At 36.9% G+C, this 25513-nt stretch overlaps 1 protein-coding gene across 2 annotated transcripts in view; it reads left to right on the forward strand.

The window, feature by feature from the left end:
• The first annotated feature begins 11960 nt into the window (after nt 1-11960).
• Nucleotides 11961-25513, forward strand: part of phf21b (PHD finger protein 21B) — a 57456-nt gene continuing 43903 nt past the window's right edge. The window contains exon 1 of one of the 2 annotated variants that reach the window (XM_079622213.1): nt 11961-12478. In XM_079622213.1, coding sequence (XP_079478339.1) covers nt 12425-12478 — 54 coding nt within the window. In that variant the 5' untranslated portion in view covers nt 11961-12424. The remainder of the gene's footprint in view (nt 12479-25513) is intronic. The other variant, XR_013798755.1, reaches the window with a different exon arrangement.

Raw genomic sequence — 25513 nt, forward strand, 5'->3', positions numbered from 1 at the left:
TGGCAGGAGCGGGCTCGACTGGCTCGGAGACTGATGCAGCCATATTGGTCGCTCTCTTCCTTTCTTCCAAAGAAACTTTGGAGTCAGACGAGGATCTGGAACTAGTGGTCTTGATTGACTCAGGATAAACTGCAGGAACAGTCTCAGCCGACACCCGGCTGACTAGAACAGACTTGACTGGATCTGGCGTGGCTGGAACTGTCATGGATGGCCCTGGGGTGACTAGACTTGACAGACTCGGTTGTGACTAGGATGGACGTGACAGACTCTGAGACAACTGGAAAGGACTTGGAATCTTCTGCAGGGATTGCATACTATGACTGCAACTGACTCAGAGACAGTGGTCTGGACTACCCTCTAGGGATGTCCCGATCAGTTTTTTTTGCCCTCGAGTCCGAGTCCGAGTCATTTGATTTTGAGTATCTACCGATACCGATTCCGATACTTCTATAATACGTACATAAAAAAAGAATAAAGAAGAGCGAAAAAACAGATCCAGGATGTTCCTTATTTTTTATTTAATTCACCTTATTTTAACATTCAACAACTCTGTTAACAAACAGAGCACTTCTGTGAGGTAGCTTAAACAATCAAGTAATAAATAACATAAATTCTTCACTTTTGGTGATGTCAACAAAGTGATGTCATGCCGCACGCGTTGCTGTTTCTGTGTGGAGTCAAAAGGGTCTAACTCTGTGCCATCGCATAACTATAGATGTATAACGCATAACCAAATAATGAGAATATATATACATTACATATATATCCGAGTCCTGATCGGGAGGTAACGTCCGATTCCGATCGAGTCTGAAACCACGTGATCGGGCCCGATTTCCGATCACATGATCGGATCTGGACATCCCTACTACCCTCCTCCTTCTCAGTCTACGCTTTAATGTTGGAATCAGAGAAAGATCTTGAATTTGACAAAAGAGGGATGGCAGTATGGTCACTGCGAGCTGAATCTGGTGGTGTCAGTATCTTGCGGTGATACAGATAATGGGTGAAGTTCAAAAAATCCAAAATTCCCAGTTGCTTCATCTCCGACTGTGGCAAGGGGTCATCCAGGCAGAGGTTAAAAGCAACCTTGAGGGACACATCATCATACTTAAGGCCTTTAGCCATTGTCCAGAAGAACTGGGCAAAGGGCCGAACATCCCGGCCCTGCTGGCGAAACGATAACAATCCCCGCTGGAGTGCCAGTCTCTCTTGGGCAGTTACGGGGGGGGGGGGGGGGGGGGGGGGGGGGGACTACACGGATGCTCATTACTGGGTCCTGTGTTGGCGGGTTCGATTTGTCAAACTTCTGCAAGAGATAGGACCCAGATGCAAATGAGCAGACAAGGTTTTTTTTATTAACAAGTTAGTACATTCTTCGTATCAAGAACCTTTTCCCTCCACTGTGTAGGGTTCTTGAGTTGCTAATATGGTTCTTTGGAGACAGTCTTGATTTTAGGTCCTCTATTGGTTCTCTATTAGTTCTTCTAAAAAATGGTTTCAGACACCAAGAGGTGCTTGAGTTTCTGCAATTTTTTTTAAATAAAATGCAGTTTTTAGGGCTGTCAAAGTTATCATGTTAACTAAAAATATGAATTAAATATTTAACACATTGCTTTATATCATATGTATGATATAACATTTTATTGCTATTATTTTATTTTATTGACTGCCCTATTTATAACAGTAAGACATAACCCTATTTGTTTAATTTTGTCAAGAAAATATTTCGTATATAAGTCTTTATCTAATCTTTTTCCTTGTATTGTACATATTGTTCCAGGTCCCGGGGCAGTCGGCAGGACAGTAAGCTGTGAAAAACTTAGCAGCAGGGGAGAGTGGGGGACAATCTAACGTTTTTTGACTTTCTCAGTTTGTGTAAGTTAAACCTACTTGCATTTTGTTTCATTAATAGTCTATACCCTTTTCTTGATTTACCGCTAAAGAATGGAAGTGAAATGTTACAACATGCCCCATAGTTAGGGCACATTGTAACATTACCATATGACAGATTAAAATGTTATCAAAATGTTATCAAAATTTCAGTTTGATATGAAATTTAATGATTTTAACTAACCTTAAGTTAGCAGTAAACGAGAGAGAGAGAGAGAGAGAGAGAGAGAGAGAGAGAGAGAGAGAGAGAGAGAGAGACAAGAGTTAGTGGTTGCTTTAACAGTCGTCTTTATTGTCTGAGAGGATGTGCTGCAGTCGCCACGGTAACTCTCTCAACTGCCACCAGAATTCAGAAAATACAGCTGAACTGTTCAGTGCAAACTCATTATGATACATTAAAACGTATGTAAATAGAAATACATATGCAGATAAAAAATTATATATACAAATAATTGATTATTTTTGTGACCCCAAACTAGGTCACACTCACAGTATGTTCAAGAATGGTTTGTGTTTACTGTCAGTGGAGGTTCTCCTAGTCACACTTTGGCTTGTTTTCTGGAAGCTTGAATGAACTATGCTCTGTAAATCATATTTATTGGAGAGAAAAAAACACTTTAATTAAATTTTTTATACAAAAAACAATTTCATCATTGTCCACCTTTAAGGTAGATCAATAATATTGTTGAATATTAAATGTCCCCAACTAAGCAAGCCAGAAGGTAAGGCAACAGCGGCAAGGAACCAAAACTCCATCAGGTGACAGAATGGAGAAAAAAACCTTGGGAGAACCCAGGCTCAGTCGGGGGCCAGTTCTCCTCTGGCCAACGAGCGAACAGTGTATGATTATGATTCAGGAGCATTACAGGTCAGAAGTCAGAATGAATCAAGAGAATTTGTCCAGTTCCGGTTGGGTGAAGTCGGAATGGAGAGGAGGAGAGACTGGTTGACACTTCAGGTCAGCGTCGTCGTCGTGTCCTGGCGCTGGTCCTTCATCAGATCCGGATACGGCCTGGTTCCGGTGGACAGCGGTAAACCTCGGGATAGACAGAGAGACTAATATTATTGTAGACGCCATCCTTCTTATGATGTACCAAGTACATCAGGATTTACGGGAAGTGTTCCTGGTCCCGGCTGTTCTAAACTATGCAGCCTAACATTGAATTAGAAGTCTATAATGTGTTATGTGTATGCTAGGCCCGAAGAGATGTGTTTTTAGTCTAGATTTGAACTGACAGAGTGTGTCTGCTTCCCGGACAATGTTAGGAAGACTGTTCCAAAGTTTTGGTGCTAAATAGGAAAAGGATCTACCGCCAGCAGTCGATTTTGATATTCTAGGTATTATTAACTGGCCGGAATTTTGAAATCGCAGTAGACGTGAAGGACTATAATGCGTTAAGAGCTCGCTCAAGTACTGCGGAGCTAAACAATTTAGTGCTTTGTAAGTGATCAGCAATATTTTAAAATTTATACGATGTTTAATAGGCAGCCAATGCAGTGTTGACAGAACGGGGCTAATATGGTCATACTTCCTGGTTCTGGTAAGAACTCGAGCTGCTGCGTTTTGGACCAGCTGTAGTTTGTTTGTTAAGCGTGCAGGGCAACCACCCAGTAGAGCATTACAATAATCTAGCCTTGAGGTCATAAACGCATGAACTAATTGTTCTGCATTATTCATTGAGAGCATATGACGTAATTTATATATATTTTTAAGATGGAAGAATGCATTTTTACAGATACTAGACACATGACTTTCAAATGAAAGATTGGTATCAAAGAGCACACCCAGGTTCCTAACCGACGACGAAGACTTAACAGAGCAGCCATCAAGTGTTAGACAGTAACTCTAGGTTATTACGTGTGGAATTTTTTTGTCCAATAATTAGAATCTCTGTTTTTTTCTGAATTTAGTAGTAGGAAATTAATAGTCATCCAATTTTTTATATCAGCTATGCATTCCGTTAATTTTGTGAATTGGTAGGTTTCGTTAGGTTTTTGAAGAAATATACAGCTGAGTATTGTCGGCATAACAGTGAAAGTTAATTCCATGTTTCCTAATGGTAGCATACAGAGTGAACAGCAGCGGTCCTAGTACGGAGCCTTGTGGTACGCCATACTGAACTTGTGATTGATAAGACATCTCTTCATTTACTGCTATAAACTGATAACGGTCAGATAAGTATGATTTAAACCATGCTAGTGCAATTCCACTGATGCCAACATAATGTTCGAGTCTATTTAAAAGAATGTTGTGGTCAATGGTGTCAAATGCAGCACTAAGATCAAGTAATACTAATAGAGACACAACCACGATCGGATGATAAGAGCAAATCATTTGTGACTCTAACGAGAGCTGTCTCGGTACTATGGTACGGTCTAAATCCGGACTGAAAGACGAAATCAACAGAAAGACGAAAATGTTTGTAAATCTGATGGGAATAAACTTCCAATATCTAGCTAGACCTTTGACTATTAGCATATGGTTGAGTCCATATTGTCATTTATTCCAGCCAATATCCGCTCACTTAGACTCTTTTCATTGCTTTTTAACAGTTTAAATAGCAAAAAATCTGTAGAGGCTTTCTGACTAGAAAAAAATTAGATTTTTTAACTATATGTGACTCAAAGCGGTCATGGGTTCTCCTCACTAGTGTATTAATGAAGTCATGTGGGCTGATTCTTTTTTTTTTTTTTTTTGCGGTATGCGTCTCTAATTGCTAATTTGTTCAGATGACATATTTAAATGTCAATCAGGCAGCACAGATCAGTGAAAGTCTAATTATGCAGATTTAGTTAACATGCTGTAATTATAGGAGTGAATGGACAAATTAAGAGGAAATTTAATTGGTTTCTCTTAATGGAACCATCTCTCTGGCATTATCTGCGTGTCTTTAACCATATTTCAGCACCATAAAGCCACTGCGGCACAATCTTTTTAATCATTTAAATGAAAGTTGTCATCCAAAACAACCATTACATTAAAATAGCAAGAACACTTGCCTAGATGTGAAATCTGTGAGCGATTGTGATGGAGATTAAAACTAAACAGGACTCAAAGTACACAATTGTATATTTACACCTATTCAATATTAGTGTTCACTGACTAGTGCAAATACTTCTCTTTCAAATAATAAACAAGAACATGATGTAAAGTTATTGATTAAGTGCATTGTAGATACATTACTATTTTTAATGTTTTTGAAAGAAGTCTATATGCTCATCAAGCCTGCATTTATTTGATCAACAATACAGAAAAAACAGTAATTGTGAAATATTATTGCAATTTAATAAGGGTTTTCTATTTTAATATATATATATATTTATACATACTTTAAAATATAACATATTTATGTAATGCAAAGTATTTTCATCAGCCAATTCCTCCAGTCACATGATCCTGCACATTCTTAATATATGCTGATTTATTATCAATGTTGGAAATTGCTGTGTTCTGCTTAACCTTTTTTTATTCTTTCTTTGGTGAATAAAAAGTAAAAAAGAACAGCATTGATTAAAAATAGAAAACTTTTTGTAATTATACAATACCGTTCAAAACTTTGGGGTCAGTGTTTTTTTTTCTTTCTTTTTTTTTTGAAAGAAATGAATACCTTTATTAAGTGATAGTAAAGATTGATATTGTTTGAAAAGATTTATATTTTGAATAAATGCTGTTCTTTAAAAAAAATTTAAATAATATTTCACAATATTTAAGTTATTTCTGATCAAATAACTGCTAGGCTTGATGAGCATTAGAGAAAAATAGTTATGTTTCCCAAATTTTGAGCGGTTATATATATATATATATATATATATATATATATATATATATATATATATATATATATATATATATATATATATATATATATATATATAAATATAGCACATACAATGTTAGCATAACACATGTTTATTCAGATCTTCTCTGATGTTTTGGTTCTCTGTTTCTGCCTCTGTAAGGAGTTATGAATCATAAATGTCAAAAACTGTGATGATATGCGTTCAAATACATCTGCCTGCCAAGTGGAATTCAGTATTTACAGCCGACGAAGCGTGTCTTAATTTGTTCATATAGTTGGCAACTCAACGCACCTCAGATCTTGAATTCCAGCATCTGGAGCATCTGGAGCTCCAGCAGCTCAGCATTACTTAATGTAATCTCAGGATATTTAGCGTATGCGGTTTGTGAGGTTGAAAAAAAGTCCGAAATTGAAATGGAAAACAACATTTCGCACTTTACATTGACAAGAATGTTATATAGAGAACAGAATATGAATAAAAGAGCTTTAGACTCAAACCTGTAGAGCCCACATGCGCACTACTAAACCACTCCATCATCTCATTTGAATATTCATTAAACCTGGCTCATGAATATTGACATAACATTTGCAAGTCCTAATTGATTTGTTGACAAGTTAGATTAGCACTTATGATTGCAATGTTTTTCTTTCAAAGAAAACTATACTCATTATTGGCTAAAATACGTGTGGTGGAAATACAGTATGGCTACGTAGAATATTTAAGGCATTGTATGTTTGTCATGTTTCCCAAACTGGCACATGAGTTCAGTCTAAAACTACTCCCAGTGCTGGCATGTGCAGATGAAGGTTACGGTGCGATCAGATCTCCGCTCTCTCATGCCGTGATGCTTACAGTAAGAGCCGAGCTCAAGTGACACACACTCATCTATTCCAGGAAACTCTTATTAAAGTCAGAGTGAGTTTCAGGACATCGGAGATCTGATGTCATGTTCACGTGTCTCGAAGATATGTGAAGGAAAGCGGCTGGAATTAGTCACATTATGTGTCGATAGCTAATGAAACGGTTGTTGTTTTACCGTTCCACCAGCTTAAAGTCAATATGAAAGAAAAAAAATCTGTTAAATTTAGGGTAAAAAAACAAAACAAAGGCAGCTCTGGTTGCCAGAAATTTACTGTAAAAAAATAAGGTAGCAACATTTTAGGTTTAACAGACTTCACTTAAATTTACAGTAAAATGCCATTAACTGATATAATGTTAATTTGCGGACCTATTGAAGTAATAATATCTGTTTTGTACCATTGTAATACACTGACAAATACCAATCACAGTGGTGATGAGAGTCACATGATGAGTCCAAGTTCATCACAAGCAGCTTTTACACAAGATAGTTAATAATAAAGAAGCTGCACAGTGTCATTCACACAGACACTAAACACAATCATGGTAACACACATGACATTTAAAACATGTAAACAACATTAAATGTAAGATAAAACCCTAAGATATAGTACATACCTGATTAGAAAAAACTATAAAGAAACATACAGCAAAAATACATCAATTTGTAGGAATGTCAATTTACGTTTTTTTTACTGTAAATTATTTTTCACTTCCATAAACTGGTATTTTACTGTAAAATTATATTAAATGTACAGTCAGATCTATCACAGTTATTCACCGTATATAGTACACAAAACGTTCTGTTAACCAATTAACAGTTTCCCACCGTAGCATTTTTACAGTCTGTTACCGTTAAAATCATGATCATTTTGTATTTAATACATGTTTGACCTAATGCTTCATTTCTAAATATATAAGCGATGCTAGTTATTCTGGTTAGTGTTCAGAGCCCCGCTCTTTTGTGTGTTAGGGTTAGACTGTTCTGTTCTCACCTGGGAGTTGTTGTCATGGTAACAGATCCGTGAGCTCCAGAGGAGGTTTGTTTAAAGTAGACAGGATTAGATTGTGGCTTTATTAGTGTAGGTGATGCTGGAAGTTTGTCCCAGATGCTGCATACATTTTATGAGAACAATTAGTCACCAAGGACATCATTTAAAATGATAATACACCTGTGAATGACACCATATCAAGCTGTACAATACTTGACATTTCTACAGACAGAGTTTGTGTAATGATCAATGTGATGAAGTGAAGTTTAGCACGTTTTTTGGTGGCATTGCAAATATATAAGTTAACTACCTGGTCATGCAATGCCCATTTTTATGAGTTGACCTATATCTGATGAATGCAATGTACAAGCGTTATGAAATTTGACACGCAAAGAGAAAAGGACAATCTGAGGGCGCGCACCAAGTTTCGTAAAATTCCGCCAAAACAACAAAAAAAACTATTATGGGTCCTATCACACACCCCGCGCAATGCAGCGCCAGACACGACGCAAGTGTTTTTGCTAGTTTCAGCCCGACGCAGTTATCATTTTCACGTCCTGCGACACGTTGTTTAAATAGCAAATGCATTTCCGCCCATTTGTGCGCCCATGGACGTGCTGGTCTGAAAACGAGGTGTGTTCAGGGGCATTGACGCGTTGCTATTTTGAGGACACTGAAAAAGACTGCGCAATATTTTTGTTGTTGCCTAGAGTAGCACCAGCTCTCTCTCTCGAGCGCGTTAGGCGTTAGGCCCAACGCGCGCGACCACTCTGGTTATTACGCACACAAACTAGCCAAATATTAAAAATAAAAGGATTACAATGTGAAAATTATTATAAATAAATTAAGCAGATCAGTTTCAACTCTGGAGAAGCGTTCAGTCTTTCCGCTTGCTATGTAAATAGCGAATCCGAGCAATTAAAGAGCGCAACTGGCATTTAAAGGGAATGGGAGATGAGACTCTGATTGGTTTATTGCAAGTAAAGCCCAAAACACACCCACTACGGTTCATTAAGAGAACAGGGACAACCCTTTTAGACCAAGCGCATTTTTTTTATATATATATACTTTTTCAAAATCCTCCTCGGGTGTTTGTCAGATCTCCAAACTTCTCAAAACATCTTACAGCCATTTCTACTGAGATGAAGACAGTGAAATGAACGCTGTCCACTAGAGGGAGCCACATGATAAGGGGAATCTTTTTTCCCCAATCGGTTTCCATCCCTTTGAATGGAAATAAATGCATTCTTTAGTTCATTTGTAAAACTATTGTGTACTGAGAGTATAGTTTAATTTAATTAGTGTACATAGAAATCTGTTAACTGCTCAATTTATCCTTCCCTCGCGTCCTGTAACAAATCCTTCCCTTGTGGGTCGAAATGACCCGATGCCCTAAAATTATAATGGATTTGTTTTTGTCCAGAAAGCTTATTTTATTTCATTTTGATAATATTTTTGTCATTTTTTTATGCCTTTTTTTGGAGATTTTTAATTTTTAATTTATGTTTTAATTACTATATTTAATCAATAAATAATAAATAAATAATTTGGAAATTGAAGCACATTCCTCACATTCTTTCAACTGAAATTCAAAAAAACTCACAACTTCATGCATAAATCTTTTAATTCAGCTCAACATATTTTACACTGGGTGTCTTCGCCGACCTCTTGTGGATTTTTTATTTGATATAACATGATATTTCCTGACTCTAGACACTAGATGGCCTTATAGCACTATTTGGAGGAAATGAGCTGTTTCCGCTGGGTCCTAAAGTCAGTGTTTCTTCAGTATGCATTCAGAGACACATGATGTAGACATTAGAAAATATTATTTTGGTAAAGTTTTAGCATTTTTAGGGTTTTCTATGTGTACTGAAGCATTCCTCGCATTCCATTCATTCCTAAGGGGGTCAAATTGACCCGTGAGTGAAGGATTTGTTACTTTTTAAAATTTAACCACAAAACATCCTCGAATCCATTAAAACATTTTTTTTGGGTGATTCAGGTGCGACAAAAGTCCTAGGGTCTTGGACCCCTCCGATAAATAATAAATCAGCTACATTTTTCAAAATGTCAAAAAAAAAAATTCTGGGTCAGACCCGATAGAAGAATGAGGGTTGACTTTAATACACACCAATAAAAACACATTTTTCAATTTTTCAGACATGATTAAATATATTGCTGTTCGTTTAAAATAAAGACAATTTTTTGTGTCTTTATCCAGATACTATATTATAAAATTTCTATAAAGACACTTCTTTACTGTTGTGGAATGAATAATAAAACAAACTCTTATGTGTTAAACTGCAAGCATAAGGATAGAAGGCAACACACATTATAGAAATAAATTATAAAAATGAAAAGGGTTTGAGCTGCAAATGATATCTTTAGATCGTCCTGTGACATTCTGACATGTGTTTATTAAATATGAGTCCACACATATTATGATCATGCCTTATATTTGTTCAACTTCTCTTTTAATCTCACAGTAGAGAGATTGATTTCCTTTAAAAGTCGGTTGCTCTTTTGACACCTGTGTTGCTGTAACCCGTTTCATCAAACTCTAAAAGATTCAAGATGGACTTTGCTATAAAAACCACATCATAAGATTCATTTTAATTGGATTGCTAATGATCCACATGGGCCGTTGGTGCTTTGACCCACAGGATTGACTTTTATGACCATATTAAAGCAGACACCACATGAAATATTTGTCACAACCATTTGAAACGATGATTAAAATGCTGGAAAATCCACAAACATCATCTGTTCGAAACGCTTTTCGACTTCCTTCATAAGCGCACACATCAAGCAGAAGAGGGTTTCCAGTCAGTTGTAAGTAAATGCACTGAACTGCCCTTTCTGCATCACATTAACTTCCACATCACATTCCTCCTGTCCTGAAAGCTGATTGGCTCTCATCCCTTCTGTCTGGATGCATATGCCACAGCCGCAACTCCTGATTGGCCGGCAGGGCAGAGCAGTGCGTGAGCACGGCGCAGATGCTCCAATGGCGTTGTGACTTGTGTTTAGAGGACCGAAGGGGGCGGAGGGCGCACCACTGGGAGGGTGGATGGGGGTTGGGATGAGGACAGGGTGGAGTAAAACCCAACTAGGATCAAAATGATCAGCTGTTAAATGCAAAACATATTAGTGTGAATGCTCATTCCATAACTTTTGCTGTAATCGAGTAACAACATTAACACATGGTCAGAGTTTTGCTTCATTTATGTTATTAGAGCAGCTGAACCAAACTATTCATAGAAGTAAACATAGATTTATCTTTAGACGCCAGATTTCATGTTAGCAACATACATGTTTTATACTGAAGAGATATGAGATAATGCAGCACTATGTTACCGACTACTAATAAAAGCAGAACAGAGGCCCATATTTGCATTTTAATAGCTGGAGGGATTTGTGTTCATATAAGCGATGTGGGGGTTATGCAGAGGTCTGTGCGGGTCTACGAGGGGGTTGTGTCTATACACCCCCCAAATCATTCACACAGATCACACTTAATCATAATACACACTCCCTTTGGTCTCCTTCATAATCAAATCAGATCATTTTAATTCAGCCACAGTGTTTGATTTACATATCATTTATTGCTGGAATAACATATACATACTAATGCAGAATCTAATAAACTTTGCACTGCGGCTATGATTATTTACGAGCATTTCACCTTGCCAAAATGTCAGATTTTTTTATTAAAGTCAGAAGTTTTCAAACTTTTTGTTTTGTTTTGTTATTTTAAAATGAAAATAGTATTTAGCTAAAAAAGTTATACCAATCAATTCAACGCCTTTTGTTTTCATTGTCTTCCTAAAATAAAAATAACAGATTTGGTTTACAGATAAAAAAAAAAAAAAATCACATTTTGCACAATTTGCAATGCATAGTGAACTTTTTTCACTAAAAAAGATTGTTCTTTAAAGGTTCTTTACACATAGTAACAGTTCCGTTTAGAACCGTATCGTCCCGAAGAACCCTTTATATGTTGAAATGGTTCTTTGTGTTAGAGTTTAGGGTTCTTTATTCCCGCCTTTTTGTTTTTCAAATCTGTAACTGTCAAAGCCTCCTCATTACTGATTTTCTCAAACTCAGCTTTACAACTTTACAGACTGTCAACATACTCTCAACAGGTAAATTATTTATTTATTAAAATGTGTAAAAAAATATATAACTAATTTTTTTTAAAATAATTTCCTGACAATCATTTATTTTCTCTTTTTAGTTTAACAGAACATCTAAGTGTGATCAGCTCTGTTCAGTTACGAATACTCATCTTCTCCTCTCCACAAAGCAACTAACAGAGATATGGAATTGTATCTATAATGTTTGATTTTTGTGCCCATATAGGTCTGCTGGTGCTATTGGTTTTTTGTAAAGAACTGCGGGAGCGCGCATGACTCCATGACTGAGGGAGCGCGTGCACGCGAGAGAGGAAGGGAGAGTTCTTCTTTCACTGCTCCATCCGGGAACTTTCCCGAATTAGCATTGACAACCGAAGCGCAACTTTTTCCCCAGGCAAAGTGATATCACGCCGCGCACTCGGACAAAATATAGTTCCACATTTTTCAACTCAAAGACTTAGAAATAAAGCCGTACGTTACGGATAGGTCGTCCGGGCGTTTGCCGTGTGGATTACGGAGTGAATTTACGTGACAGCTGGAACCTTTAGCTCGCTTTCTGAGCACTTTTGTTTATACTGGCGTAAAGTGGGTGATGAGTCTTACGGCCAGTAAAGAAGCGAGAACTTGCTGTGCAGCCCGAGTAGTTCTTGCGATTGTTATTGTTGCTTTTAAAATATTTGTATTACGCCACAAATAACGCGGATCGCGTCGAAAGTGGAGGAAAAGTGCTTCTGAAGTCGGAATATGGAGCTACAAGGCCTTCAAGAAGCACTCAAAGTAGAAGTCCAATGTCATCAGGTAAATAAAAATGGCATTTTGTTCAAGCTTTCCTGGGATTCTTACGTGAATAAAACGCTATAAGACGGACACCAGCCGTGTTCGAACGCTTTAATTCGGTTGGAATTCGTAGCCTTTTAGAGTCATACAACGGTAACATTCTTTCGCCTTTATGACGCCATAATCACTTTGAGCGTATAATGTTAAAACGTTCTTTGATGCACTTTCACTCGTGCGGCGTGTTTTTAGCGATTTGCACTAATAATGCGGCGGTTTTGTGTAGCGATCGGGACGAGACTTGAATATTTATGAGGTTCAAACGGACTCGCTGCTCGCCGCTTTGTTCCTCCCTCACATCCTAACTTGAAACACTTTCAACGAAACGCATTTTCGTTGATTTACTTCGTTTAGAAACTAGTTGCACTGATGAAGCGGGACCCGCAGGTAATTCATTTTATTTGAAGCGTTGAAGAATGGGGCATTTACATTGGGGCGAGAAACTTTATCGGCATCACTAGTTCTTACGGACGTTCTCAACGCTTTGTCCTTTACGTGACTTTGCCAAATAACACAAGGGGGGTTTGTGAAGTTCTGAAAACATTTAGGTTGTTTTTGGGGTTAGAATCGTGTTGATTAAATGTGTTTATTATTATAACGGTGAGCTTAAGAAACAACTACATTAAAGGCAAAGCAGAATAACTGCCCTAAGTGGAAAAACAAGTAAGAATTCATATATTAGGGATTATATTTGGCCTCATGAATGCATTAAGCGACATTTTGGAAACATATCCCCCCTTTCATACAGGGAAAACACATTAAAAATACTACAAATTAGCTGGGTTCAGTGAAATCATAACAAACAACAACTGCTTTATGTGCACATCAACATCGTCTTGGTTCTTTAGTAAATTGCAGCGTCCATTTTTAGTAGGTCGACATGTTTCTAGAGAGTTTGTGAAGGAAAGTTGCTCACTTCCTCGGCCATGTTGCATTAAAGCATCGCTGTTCAGTGTGGACTTAACCTCAACGTACTTATTCGATACTTTATCGACAGTCTTCCCGGTGGGTTATATTTCTTGGTCACATGACGACGTGGTAGAATTTGATTCGATCTCTGCAGTTCACTTTCACTTTTTTGTAATAATCGCGACTCAAAAAGCAAGGTCATCAATACTATAGCGTTCCGATAGCGATTGCTCATGTGTTCACGGGTGATTCGTCTGCTTTGGCCTTGGTTTGTTGGTTTGTTAGACACAAGCTCTCAATCCTTTACTGAATCCGTCTGTCAGAATGACTGAATTTCGAGTCCGTTCGATTGTGACTTTCAGTTCGTAACGCGGCTTCAGCACCTCGGACAGCGGCGCGCGCCTGCATTTCAACGTGTTTTAAATGTCAAAATGTTGCCACTGTGTGAAATGTTTGTTGTGAGGCTTTTTTTTTTTTTTGGTGTACCCCAGTTTGATAGTGGAAGCTTCCATTTTGTGCTGAAGGGGTGTTGGTTTCTTCCTAACATGGAGCAAAAGTCTGCAGAGTTTCTGGCTGGGGGGAGGGCTCATTCATGGCCATTCTGGAGAGGGGGAAGGGAGGAGAAAACACTAGTCAGCATCACACAAGACACTACACACAAGCCTCTGTAGGCCTTAAAACACTCCTTATGAGGTTCTCCTAATTAATAGTGTCTATCACAGTTAAAATGCTTAACAATACTTACTTATTCATGCTAAATAATGGCGTAAATACTAGAGGAAAAGCATTCAAATACATGGAAATACATATAATGGGCTACAAGTATGATATATTTGTTAATGTGTAATTATATCAAAGGATATACAGTATTATAAGGCAAGATGTCTCTATAATGCAATAATCATACCCATATATCGCATTCCAAGAGGTTTTAAGTAAGGTGTGTTATTAATGTAAACCTTTTAAAAAATAAAACGTTGCTTTCTCAAGGCATTCTCTGACATGTTTAGGCTTTTATAACCCCGACTTTGCAGTGCAATTGATCATTTATTTAACAGTTTTTCCCTGTTTACTATTAAAGTCTTTAAGAAGTGAATTGTAAATGTGTGGCGTGTAGAAAACCCCGAATGCTGCAAACCTAACCACCACATTTATAGTGACTCTGCTGAGTGAATGCAGGTGTTTTGTCAGTATTAAAGCTTATGTATGCTAAATGTTGTATCCGTGAGTGTCTAGTCTAACCGGAAATATGTAACTGAAGATATTGCACATTTGTTTTTGTCGTCTGGGCCTGTGCTGCTGACCCGTCCTCTTCACATCTCACCCGAACTTTCATTTGAAGGAGGCTCGTAAATGAATGCAGATGATGGGAGGAAGCAAACCCTCCAGCATTTATTAGCTGAGAACATCATAATTGTGTGAAGCCTTTGTAAGTATCTCGTGTTCCCCGCAGGGCAAACATCTTTCATCCATATATAAATATCTGTCTTAGCTTGTGAGTTTTTAACACGTATTGTGCGAGAGGGTTTTGTATTGTTGTCGTCTTGCTAGTTGTTGCATCACTGATCCAGAAACACTCGTAAACTTGCTGTAAGTCTTGAGCTTTGATTTGCTCAATTTTTGGTCTCTCTCAGGGCTCACAAACCCTTGCCAAACTGATCCCTGTGTGTGTCCCTCATGAATTTTGCAATAGAATAAGGTTTTGATTCCTGCAAAATTCTCCCTGTTTTCGTTAGGTAGCTATAAAACATTCGCAATGTGTTTATTCAGATTCATAGAGATGTGACCCACATTCCCATGTGATAAATGAATAGTTCCTCAAAAACGCTCATTTTATAGAGACAGAAGAAGTACATGTTTACAGGTTGAATAAGTTTGATGCATTGGCACTTGTATCTCTCAGCTTGAAAGCAGTTCAGCGTTCTGTCCGGAGTGATTTATGTAGCTCTGTCTCACAGATTGACGGCAGCTTTAATGTTCATACGTGAAAGCGTCGGGGCTGGAACAACGCGTCGACGGAAATAAGTCGTTGAATGCGTCCAATCACTGTGCTGTTTATGGTCATCCAATGATGGCGGCTCTGACTCTTTGAAAATCAGCCGTTATTATAGAAATTTTGAGCCCGATCTATAAAAGGGTGGGACTTTTTTTTTTTTAACAGAGACCAAATAAATTGGTGTAGAACTGAAATGGCACAGGCCTAGCACAGCAGCACAACTTCTCAGGGCTTTCCTACCTCAAAACAACCAGACGGCAGTGTATGTATTTAGACTATTATAGTGATTTTTTTTTACACGGCACTAGAATACGGTTGTCAGTCCTATATTTTGTGCTTAAAAAGATTGTTCACCCAAAAATGAAAATTTGTCCATGATTTACTCACCCTCAAGTCATCCTCGGTGTATGACATTCTTCTTTCAGATGAATACAATCGTGTAGTTATATCTTAGTTATATTAAAAAATGTCCTGGCTATTCCAAGCCTTTTAATGGGAGTGAATGGCTATTTCTGTTTTTAAGTCCATAAAAGTGCCTCTATCCATCATAAAAGTGCCTCTATCCATCATAAAAGTGCATCTATCCATCATAAAAGTGCACATATCCATCATAAAAGTGCCTCTATCCATCATAAAAGTGCCTCTATCCATCATAAAAGTGCATCTATCCATCATAAAAGTGCACATATCCATCATAAAAGTGCCTCTATCCATCATAAAAGTGCCTCTATCCATCATAAAAGTGCATCTATCCATCATAAAAGTGCACATATCCATCATAAAAGTGCCTCTATCCATAATAAAAGTGCCTCTATCCATCATAAAAGTGCATCTATCCATCATAAAAGTGCACATATCCATCATAAAAGTGCCTCTATCCATCATAAAAGTGCATTTTTCCATCATTAAAGTGCACATATCCATTAAAGGGATAGTTCACCCAAAAATGAAAATTCTGTCATCATTTACTCACCCTCAAGTTGTTTCAAACCTGTATGAGTTTCTTTCTTCTGTTGAACACAAAAGAAGATATTTTGAAGAATGTTGGTGACCAGACAGTTGATGGACCCCATTGACTTCCATAGTATCTTTTTTTTCCTACTATGGAAGTCAATGGGGTCCATCAACTGTCTGGTCACCAACATTCTTCAAAATATCTTCTTTTGTGTTCAACAGAAGAAAGAAACTCATACAGGTTTGAAACAACTTGAGGGTGAGTAAATGATGAGAGAATTTTCATTTTTGGGTGAACTATCCCTTTAAAAGTGCATCTATCCATCATAAAAGTGCATATCCATCATAAAAGTGCATTTTTCCATCATAAAAGTGCATCTATAATTATTATTATTATTATTATTATTATTATTATTATTATTATTATCTATCCATCATAAAAGTGCATCTATCCATTAAAACTGCATCTATCCATCATAAGTGCATCTTTCCATCATAAAAGTGCATCTTTCATCATAAAAGTGCATCTATCCATCATAAAAGTGCATTTTTCCATCATAAAAGTGCACATATCCATTAAAAGTGCATCTATCCATCATAAAAGTGCATCTATCCATCATAAGTGCATCTTTCCATCATAAAAGTGCATCTTTCCATCATAAAAGTGCATCTATCTATGATAAAAGTGCATCTATCCATCATAAGTGCATCTTTCCATCATAAAAGTGCATCTATCCATCATAAGTGCATCTTTCCATCATAAAAGTGCATCTATCCATCATAAGTGCATCTTTCCATCATAAAAGTGCATCTATCTATGATAAAAGTGCATCTATCCATCATAAGTGCATCTTTCCATCATAAAAGTGCACATATCCATTAAAAGTGCATCTATCCATCATAAAAGTGCATCTTTCCATCATAAAAGTGCATCTATCCATTAAAAGTGCATCTATCCATCATAAAAGTGCACATATCCATCATAAAAGTGCACATATCCATCATAAAAGTGCATCTTTCCATCATAAAAGTGCATCTATCCATCATAAGTGCATCTATACATCATCAAAGTGCATTTTTCCATCATAAAAGTGCACATATCCATTAAAAGTGCATCTATCCATCATAAAAGTGCATCTATCCATCATAAAAGTGCATCTTTCCATCATAAAAGTGCATCTATCCATCATAAAAGTGAATTTTTCCATCATAAAAGTACATCTATCCATGATAAAAGTGCATCTATCCATCATAAGTGCATCTTTCCATCATAAAAGTGCATCTATCCATCATAAAAGTGCATCTATCCATCATAAAAGTGCATCTATCCATCATAAAAGTGCACATATCCATTAAAAGTGCATCTATCCATCATAAAAGTGCATCTTTCCATCATAAGTGCATCTATCCATCATAAAAGTGCACATATCCATTAAAAGTGCATCTATCCATCATAAACGTGCATCTTTCCATCATAAAAGTGCATCTATCCATCATAAAAGTGCATCTTTCCATCATAAAAGTGAATCTTTCCATCATAAAAGTGCATCTATCCTTTAAAAGTACATCTATCCATTATAAAAGTGCATCTATCCATCATAAAAGTGCATCTATCCATCATAAAAGTGCATCTATCCATCATAAAAGTGCTCCACACGACTCCGGGGAGTTAATAAAGACCTTCTGAAGAGAAGCGACTTGCGGCTAGTGTGAGAAAAATATCCAAATTTAAACCTTTACAAAGTAAAATAACTAGCTTCCGGCCAAACGGAATACAAGCGCAACTTATGCGAGTAATGCAACGCACTGCTGATATTTACGCTACGCCATGCCGCACTACGCTACTTCTGACAGCATAAGTTGCGCAAGTTGTACTTTAGATGTAAGTAGACTATATACGTTTGGCCGGAAGCTAGAATTGGACTTTGTAACGTGTTAAATATGAATATTCTTCCTACACAAAGGCCTTTATTATCCCCCCAGAGCTGTGTGGAGCACTTTTATGATGGATAGATGTACTTTTAAAGGATAGATGCACTTTTATGATGGATAGATGCACTTTTATCATGGATAGATGCACTTTTATGATGGATATATGCACTTTTATCATGGATAGATGGACTTTTATGGACTTCAAAACAGAAACAGCCATTCACTGCCATTATAAAGCTTGGAAGAGCCAGGACATTTTTTAATATAACTGAAAGAAGAATGTCATATACACATACTGTATATGTTAGGTTTTATACGAATGCAGTGCTGGCGCATGGCTCAAGCGTACTCTCCGCAACCAGTTACAAAGCATTTAACGTGGTTGTAATCTAATGCATGAACTTAGGCCTCGATTGGACTCATTTATTTAATAACTCCCTGACAATCACTGTTAAACTTCACTGTTTTATGAACACCTCCATGTTTGATACTGTCGCTATGGTAACTGCTATGGATGGTTCGAATGCGGTCATGACTTGAGCTGCTTGAACATACGGGTGAATGAACAGCTACTTTAATCTCAAGACTGAACAAAACATTTCAGGATTCACACCTGTAAGCAGTTGCTGCTGTAAATCCTAAAAAAGTGACTGTGAACGCAGCCGTAGTAAACGCCTATACGGCATAAACCTTATCTTTAGTCGTAAATAGTATCGTTAGATAAAAGTTCATACATAGATTAGTTATGGTTATTATTTGTTGGCTGAACCAAAGGATTAATGGACTATTCAGATAATAAACAATAGATTAAGCAGGAAAAATAATCATTGATTAATCGGAAAAATAATCGACAGATTAATCGGCTAAAAAACAATAATCGGTAGTTCCAGCCCTAAAAAGAATCTGCGTGTAATTTAAAAATGGTATTTTATACACATTATGCAGTTTAAGACATCAACGTGTAAAAATGTAACCATCGAAACCCATAAAAGAAAACGTTCACCATTTGTGTCACTTCAAACCTTTCCTCTCTTCTATTGAACACAAAGTGGAATGGACACAAATATCATATTTTTCGTATCCGTCTCGTGCTTTACAGTACCCATAGTTTTAAAGCCAAATATGGATTGAAATTGAATTATTGATGTTGTGTGGGTTTGATTTATTCCCGTCTGGAACAGGGAGTTAAAACTCTGGCTTCGGGCTGGATTTTGCTGAGGTACTTTACTTGAAGAAATCAGAAAGCCTCAGTTGTGGAGATGCAGTAGTGAGTTCTTCATTTGTTGCAGGGAAACAACTTTTTTTTTTTGCGTTGTGGTCGGGAAAGCCCTGCTAAATGATACTGATGTTAATGAAGGCACATGTACGGCTCCTGCTGGAGCTGGAGGTTAGTTTGAGAGTGAGATCCTGCTTTGAAAGGAATACTTAATAAAAAAAATGACAATTCCCTAATTGTTTTTCTATATAAAAAGGACACAATATCCATGACTTGTGCACTGTATTTCAAGTTTTCTGAAGTCGTATGTTACCTAATAAACAACACAAATTTAAGTTGTTTTTCACTCTGCATTTCTCAAAGCAAAAATATCGCAGGTTTGAGGTGAAAATCAGTGCTTGACATCAACCTGGCATAGTCCATATTAGGGTAGGGTATTGTTTGGGTATTGTTTATATATACTGGGTATAAACATACTGGGTATGTTTGCCTGGTAACTGCTTGATAAAAGTAAAGTATACCACACACTTTTATACAGGGTTACACCCTGATCTCATTGAAAATGTTCTATTTACTTAAAGGTGCTATAAGCGATCTCGGTTGGCCTAACCTCTTGTTGACGTTTGAATTATTGTCAAACAAAACGGAGGCAAGTTCTTCACGCTCTGTGTGAGTAAATTGAAGAAGTTGTGTTCTTTAAAAATTGTAAGTTTTAATTATAAGTCTTAATAAATTATACAATAGTATGTTTATAGTAGTGCATTATGTAATGTTGTGAATCCTTTAGTAATGCAGACGAAACTGTTTATGTTTCACTATCTTTCCTGCAATAACAGACAAGCAGCTCCTGCTATACGAGTTTTAAATGATGTATTATTCAAATGTGTTAGCTGTGTCATAACTTCTTGTTTAACCCACCTGATGTTATAACTTTAGCTCCAATACAAGGACGCAATAATAACAAGACGACTTTAGCTTCGCGTTCCCAAGTGACCATAAACAACGGCTCCAACATAAACACATTTAGTCAAAGTTGTCAATAGTCTATAAATGAACATTCAATTTAATAGCAGAGAGTGGGTGAAAACAATCATTTAAACAAAATGTCTCCATATATTGTGAGTTTGCTGGGTTGTTTACAGTAGTGATCGATTGCTAGCTGCTAGAAACGTGTTGTATTCAGCAAAGTTAGCGCTGACTACATAGTTCTAGCTAATTATATCATTGTCTTGGTTTGGTAAACATGAACGTCAATTTAGCAAAAAAAAAGAAAGAAAAGGGTTTACCCTCCTGTCCAGCAAAAACAGAGCGACGTCAATGTCGGATTGGAATCCCTTCAAATGCTTTACCAATGTAAATCCGGGACTTCCCGCGTTCATTATCCTTTTCCCTCTTTTTTTTAAATTTGTTCTTCGGAACGTCGTTTCTTTGGTCATGTGTCGGTCATAATTCAAACTTTCCTCTAATGCTTCTCTCTCCTCCATACCCACTTCATGTGTGTGCGCACTAACTCCCCAAACCCCACTCTCAAATCCTTCTTGTCGGTTATTGGCTGGAACATTATTTGTTATGTTTCTGGGTGTGGGTTGTAGAGTTTATTTATTTTGATTTATTTTTGCTGTTTGTGGAGCATATGGTCTATAGTAACCGTATTTTTTTACAGTGTGTTCAGGGGACAGGCAGCTAGCGGATGGTGAGGAGATGTTTGCTGTATGTGACAAAAAAAGTTTTGGCCTAAAAAACGCGTGACGTCGCTTATAGCACCTTTAAAATGTTCAATTTAATTCACAGACTGAAAAAGGTTTTGTGCTGTTTTCTAACAGTTTAGACTTTAATATAGAGAGAACCTGCACTTAACCTTTTCACAGGCATTTTGTTTTCATAGTTAGACGGATATCGTGATGTATCATTATAGGATTGTCTAGCAATATATAGATTATTGCAGAATTGCTGTATCGTGATATTATCGTATCGTGAGGTACCCTGTGATTCACGCCCCTAGTCAATGCGGTATTTATTGTTTGAAATTCTTAATAAAATTGACGGAGTTTGAAACGTAATTCAATGTTTCATATCAGAAATAACAAAGCTTATTGGGAGCCATGCTACAAAGTTGTTCATTCATCAGCTGAAAACAGCATAGACCAAAAGATAGATTCTTGGGGTTTAAGTATTGCTATTGTTTTATCAAAATGAATATCGATTAAAATCGAGAAATCAATATTTTTTTTACCCATCACTGGTCCATGATGTATTCAGTCAATTTCAGAGCTTTGGTGGGACATTTCCCAACAGAAAGCTTTCAAATGTCTTCAGAACACTTGAAATAATAGCATGCAAGCCATGTGGACTGACTGGTGCTTTAAAGGTAGGGTAGGTCAGAATTGTCTAAAAAAAACTTTTATTCAAATTTGTTTAAACTGTCTTTATATACCAATGCATAATTAAAATGCAAGTACTCTGAAATAGCGAGTATAAAAAACCGAGTCGCTCTAGTGTATATAATCTTCAATAAACACAGCTCATTAATTCCATTCACTCCCACCTAAAAACGGGTGCGCGACTGCGCGCACGTGGGCAGAGCCAGTAATAGCGGCGGTAGTCATGGCGACGGAGAGTGACAGTCGCGCAAGCCAATCCTGTGATTCGTCCCGAATGGAAATAATGAGCTGTGTTTAATGAAGATTAAACGGTCTAGAGTCACTCGATTTTTATACTCTTTTTATCAGAGTACTTACATTTTAATTATGCATTGATATATATAGAAAGTTTAATCAAATTTGGTAAAAAGTTTTTATATAAATCCTACCTACCCTACCTTTAATGCTGAGTTTTATGGCGTTTATATTTCATATTGGTCATAACTGACTATCATTTTATGGAAAAGAGGTTCATGAAGAATCTTCAATTGTTCTCCTTATGTGTTTTTGCACAGAACATTCAGATATGGTGATGGAAAAAGGTCTTTGGTTAAAAAGTAAACATGGTTCACTTCACAGGATATGGAAAATGTTTTTTTTTCTCAACATTATACAGAAGCAGAATATCAAAGTCACTAGAGGTCACAACATCATCTAAAATACGCGCGATCCATTTTTATCGACAAGATTGATATTTTTGCAAAGTTCACCCAGACTTGATTGGGCAAACTGGTCGTATCCAATGGCAACGCAGTCTGATACTGAGGACAACAGTAGTGCGAGAATCATTCATGTTCAGACATGATGCTTGAGCTCAGTGTGTGAGGTTATGAGACATGATGGACGGCCAGTAGAAGCTTCGTTTGAATGATCCTAGCAGTGTTTCTCATCTGTCCTTGTGTCTCATAGCAACACCGTCTGCGGTAAATCATTCATGCGGTTATTTCTGTTGATGTATTTCACTCTATTATTGTGAAACACTTCTAGAGCCATTCATACACAATCTCATAAGACATTAAATCATGCAAGTGATTTATGCCTTGCTTTATAATAGTTGTGAAGCATTAAAGCCTTTCAGACCAAAGTGATCAAGTTTGTCATCATCTCCATTGTCTTAAAGTCCCCTGTGGAGAAAATCAAGCTTTTAATGTTGTTTATATGTCTATGTGGGGTTTTTAATATGTTATAAGACAAACCATGTGCAAATTCATAAGTCAACAGCATTGCGTATTGAGTATTTTCTCCTTAAAAAGGCAGTGAACCAAAGACAGTCTCAAAAACACGGTTTGAAATCGCTGGTGTTTCTGACGTCACACACTACCTTGTAACCAATCAGATCAACGTGTGATCGTCAACCAGTGGATCTCTGAGTGAGTGAGTGAGTGGAGGCGGGGCTCATTTGCATATATTTATAGAACCGCGTATGCTAAACGAGGCACGGTTGTAGAGTTACATCCAAGCTATTTTAAGGCACGCAGAATATTTTTTCAAGGAAAAAAACGTTTCAAAATCTAATTTTGGTGATCAAAGATGAGTTTTAATGGATAAAATGATTAACCACAGAGGGACTTTAATATTCTTCTTGAGATAGCAGGGCTTTTCAAAGACGTGATCTGTGTGTCCAGTTGGAAATATCTCCAGATCCTATACATTTAATTTAACTCTATTTAGTTTGATTCGTTTTAACCTTAATTAATGAGTTTTCTATTTAAATTTAATTCCAAAAAAAGTATATGTTCTTATATACACAACACCATGCAGTGAGTATGTACTTATACTGTGTCTTGTTAATGTAAATGTCATCATTTGTCATTCAGATGTTGTTATAATCTTGTTTAACTTTCTTTTGTCTAAGGAACATAAGCTACAGCGGAGGGGAACATTATCAGTGAATAAGGCCTTATATTTCTGTCTGTTCGTCACACAAAGCTATCATATAGCATCAGAAGTCTTGGAATATAGTGCCCAAGTCCTATGGACCATTTTATGATGTTTCTTTAATCATTTTTAGAGCTGGACAGATGTGCTCACAAAGAACTGTAGTAAATTTCTCTGGAGTGCGTGAGGTCCATTCCGTCACCGAGCTTGACGTTTGCTTCAACGCTCAGGCTTTCTGTGCCGTGAGACTAATAAAGTAACGAGATTAGATCACGTTAGATGACCAATAGGATTACTTTGTTTGAACAAGTCAACGTGATGACTCTCGGCCCTGTTCCAAAACCTACTTACAGTGCCTTATAATATTTCGGCCAATTTGAAAGACAGCGTTGTGATGAGCTTGTGAAAAAAGTTGACGCAACGGGAAATTAGGATTATTAATATTCTTAAAATGTAGTACCAAATAATATATAAATACGAATAGCTAAACTGAACCTATTTCATGCCATGCATGTATGTTTGTTATTTCAATGATAATGCTGTCCCAGAAGGCAGCTGCCTATAGTATACAGCAAGGCTGTTCAGTATTTTGGAACAGAACCCAACTGTCTGTCAGATTTACCCCACAATTTTCTCAAAAGATGAAGTCTCAACTTGCTGTACTGGTTTTGATGTTCTGGTCCATTTCCTGCGCAGCTTAATATGATGGAATATGATGCCTGAATATGTATTTGAGTCAGCGTTACTCTGGCCAGTGATTGGGCAAAGCTCTTCATTTGATCAATAATTAATTGTTTCACAGATTCTGAGCATCAGAAATATAGTAAGACTGTTTATCTTGTACTTTTTTTAAAAATATGATACATACTACAGTACGGTGGCCCAGTAGTGCTCAACTCAACAAAATTTAAAAAGCAAACATAAGTTCACAACACAATGAAATCATCAGTTGTGTTGTGGCTTATTTCGGTTGTGAAGTGAAATTATGTTTGCTTTTTAAATTTCGTTGTGTTGTGCACATACTGGGCCACCGTACTGCAGGCACCCTAGAAGTACGGTATCTTAAATCAATCCTACAAAGGTATTAGTTTATGAATCAACTAGTAATAAATAGTAAGTTATTTGAACTTACAACTTTACAGTTACCAACACAAATTTGCCAGTTATGGCCCCAAAATATGATCTGTTTTAGGCTGTTTTAAATAAACGTTCATAAATACTTAGGCCTAAATTTAAGATTTATATATTTTAATTGCGTATTCAATTTCCGTCCATTAAAAAATATACAAGTGATGGTAAATATATAAACCTGGTTGTTGTGTATTCAAAAAGCATTCAGTTATTAGTAGTATTACTAGTACTAATTATTAGTACTATAAATGCAGCACTTTAAGTTTATGTTAAAACAGTGTCATCCAAATGGATGGAAAGTTTATATGCAATTCAAATAGGCTACAGAAATCTAGGCCTCAATGTTTTTGGAGTGCACCCAGCATACCATTTTGTAAGGCTAGAAGTGATTAGCATGCTCTTGTGCGTTGTTGTTGTTTTAGTGCACTGTAGTACAGACCAGGGGGCGTGTTCTGTCGGATGCCCCGCCCCTCTTCTGATCTGTGTGCTCTTCTAGGCCGTCAGTAGTGGATGCATTATTGAGGTAGCCTTAAAATACATAAAGGCTGTTGAATGATTGATGA

This window comes from Phoxinus phoxinus (genome assembly GCF_949152265.1).
Source record: "Phoxinus phoxinus genome assembly, chromosome: 9".
Taxonomy (NCBI): Eukaryota; Metazoa; Chordata; class Actinopteri; order Cypriniformes; family Leuciscidae; genus Phoxinus; species Phoxinus phoxinus.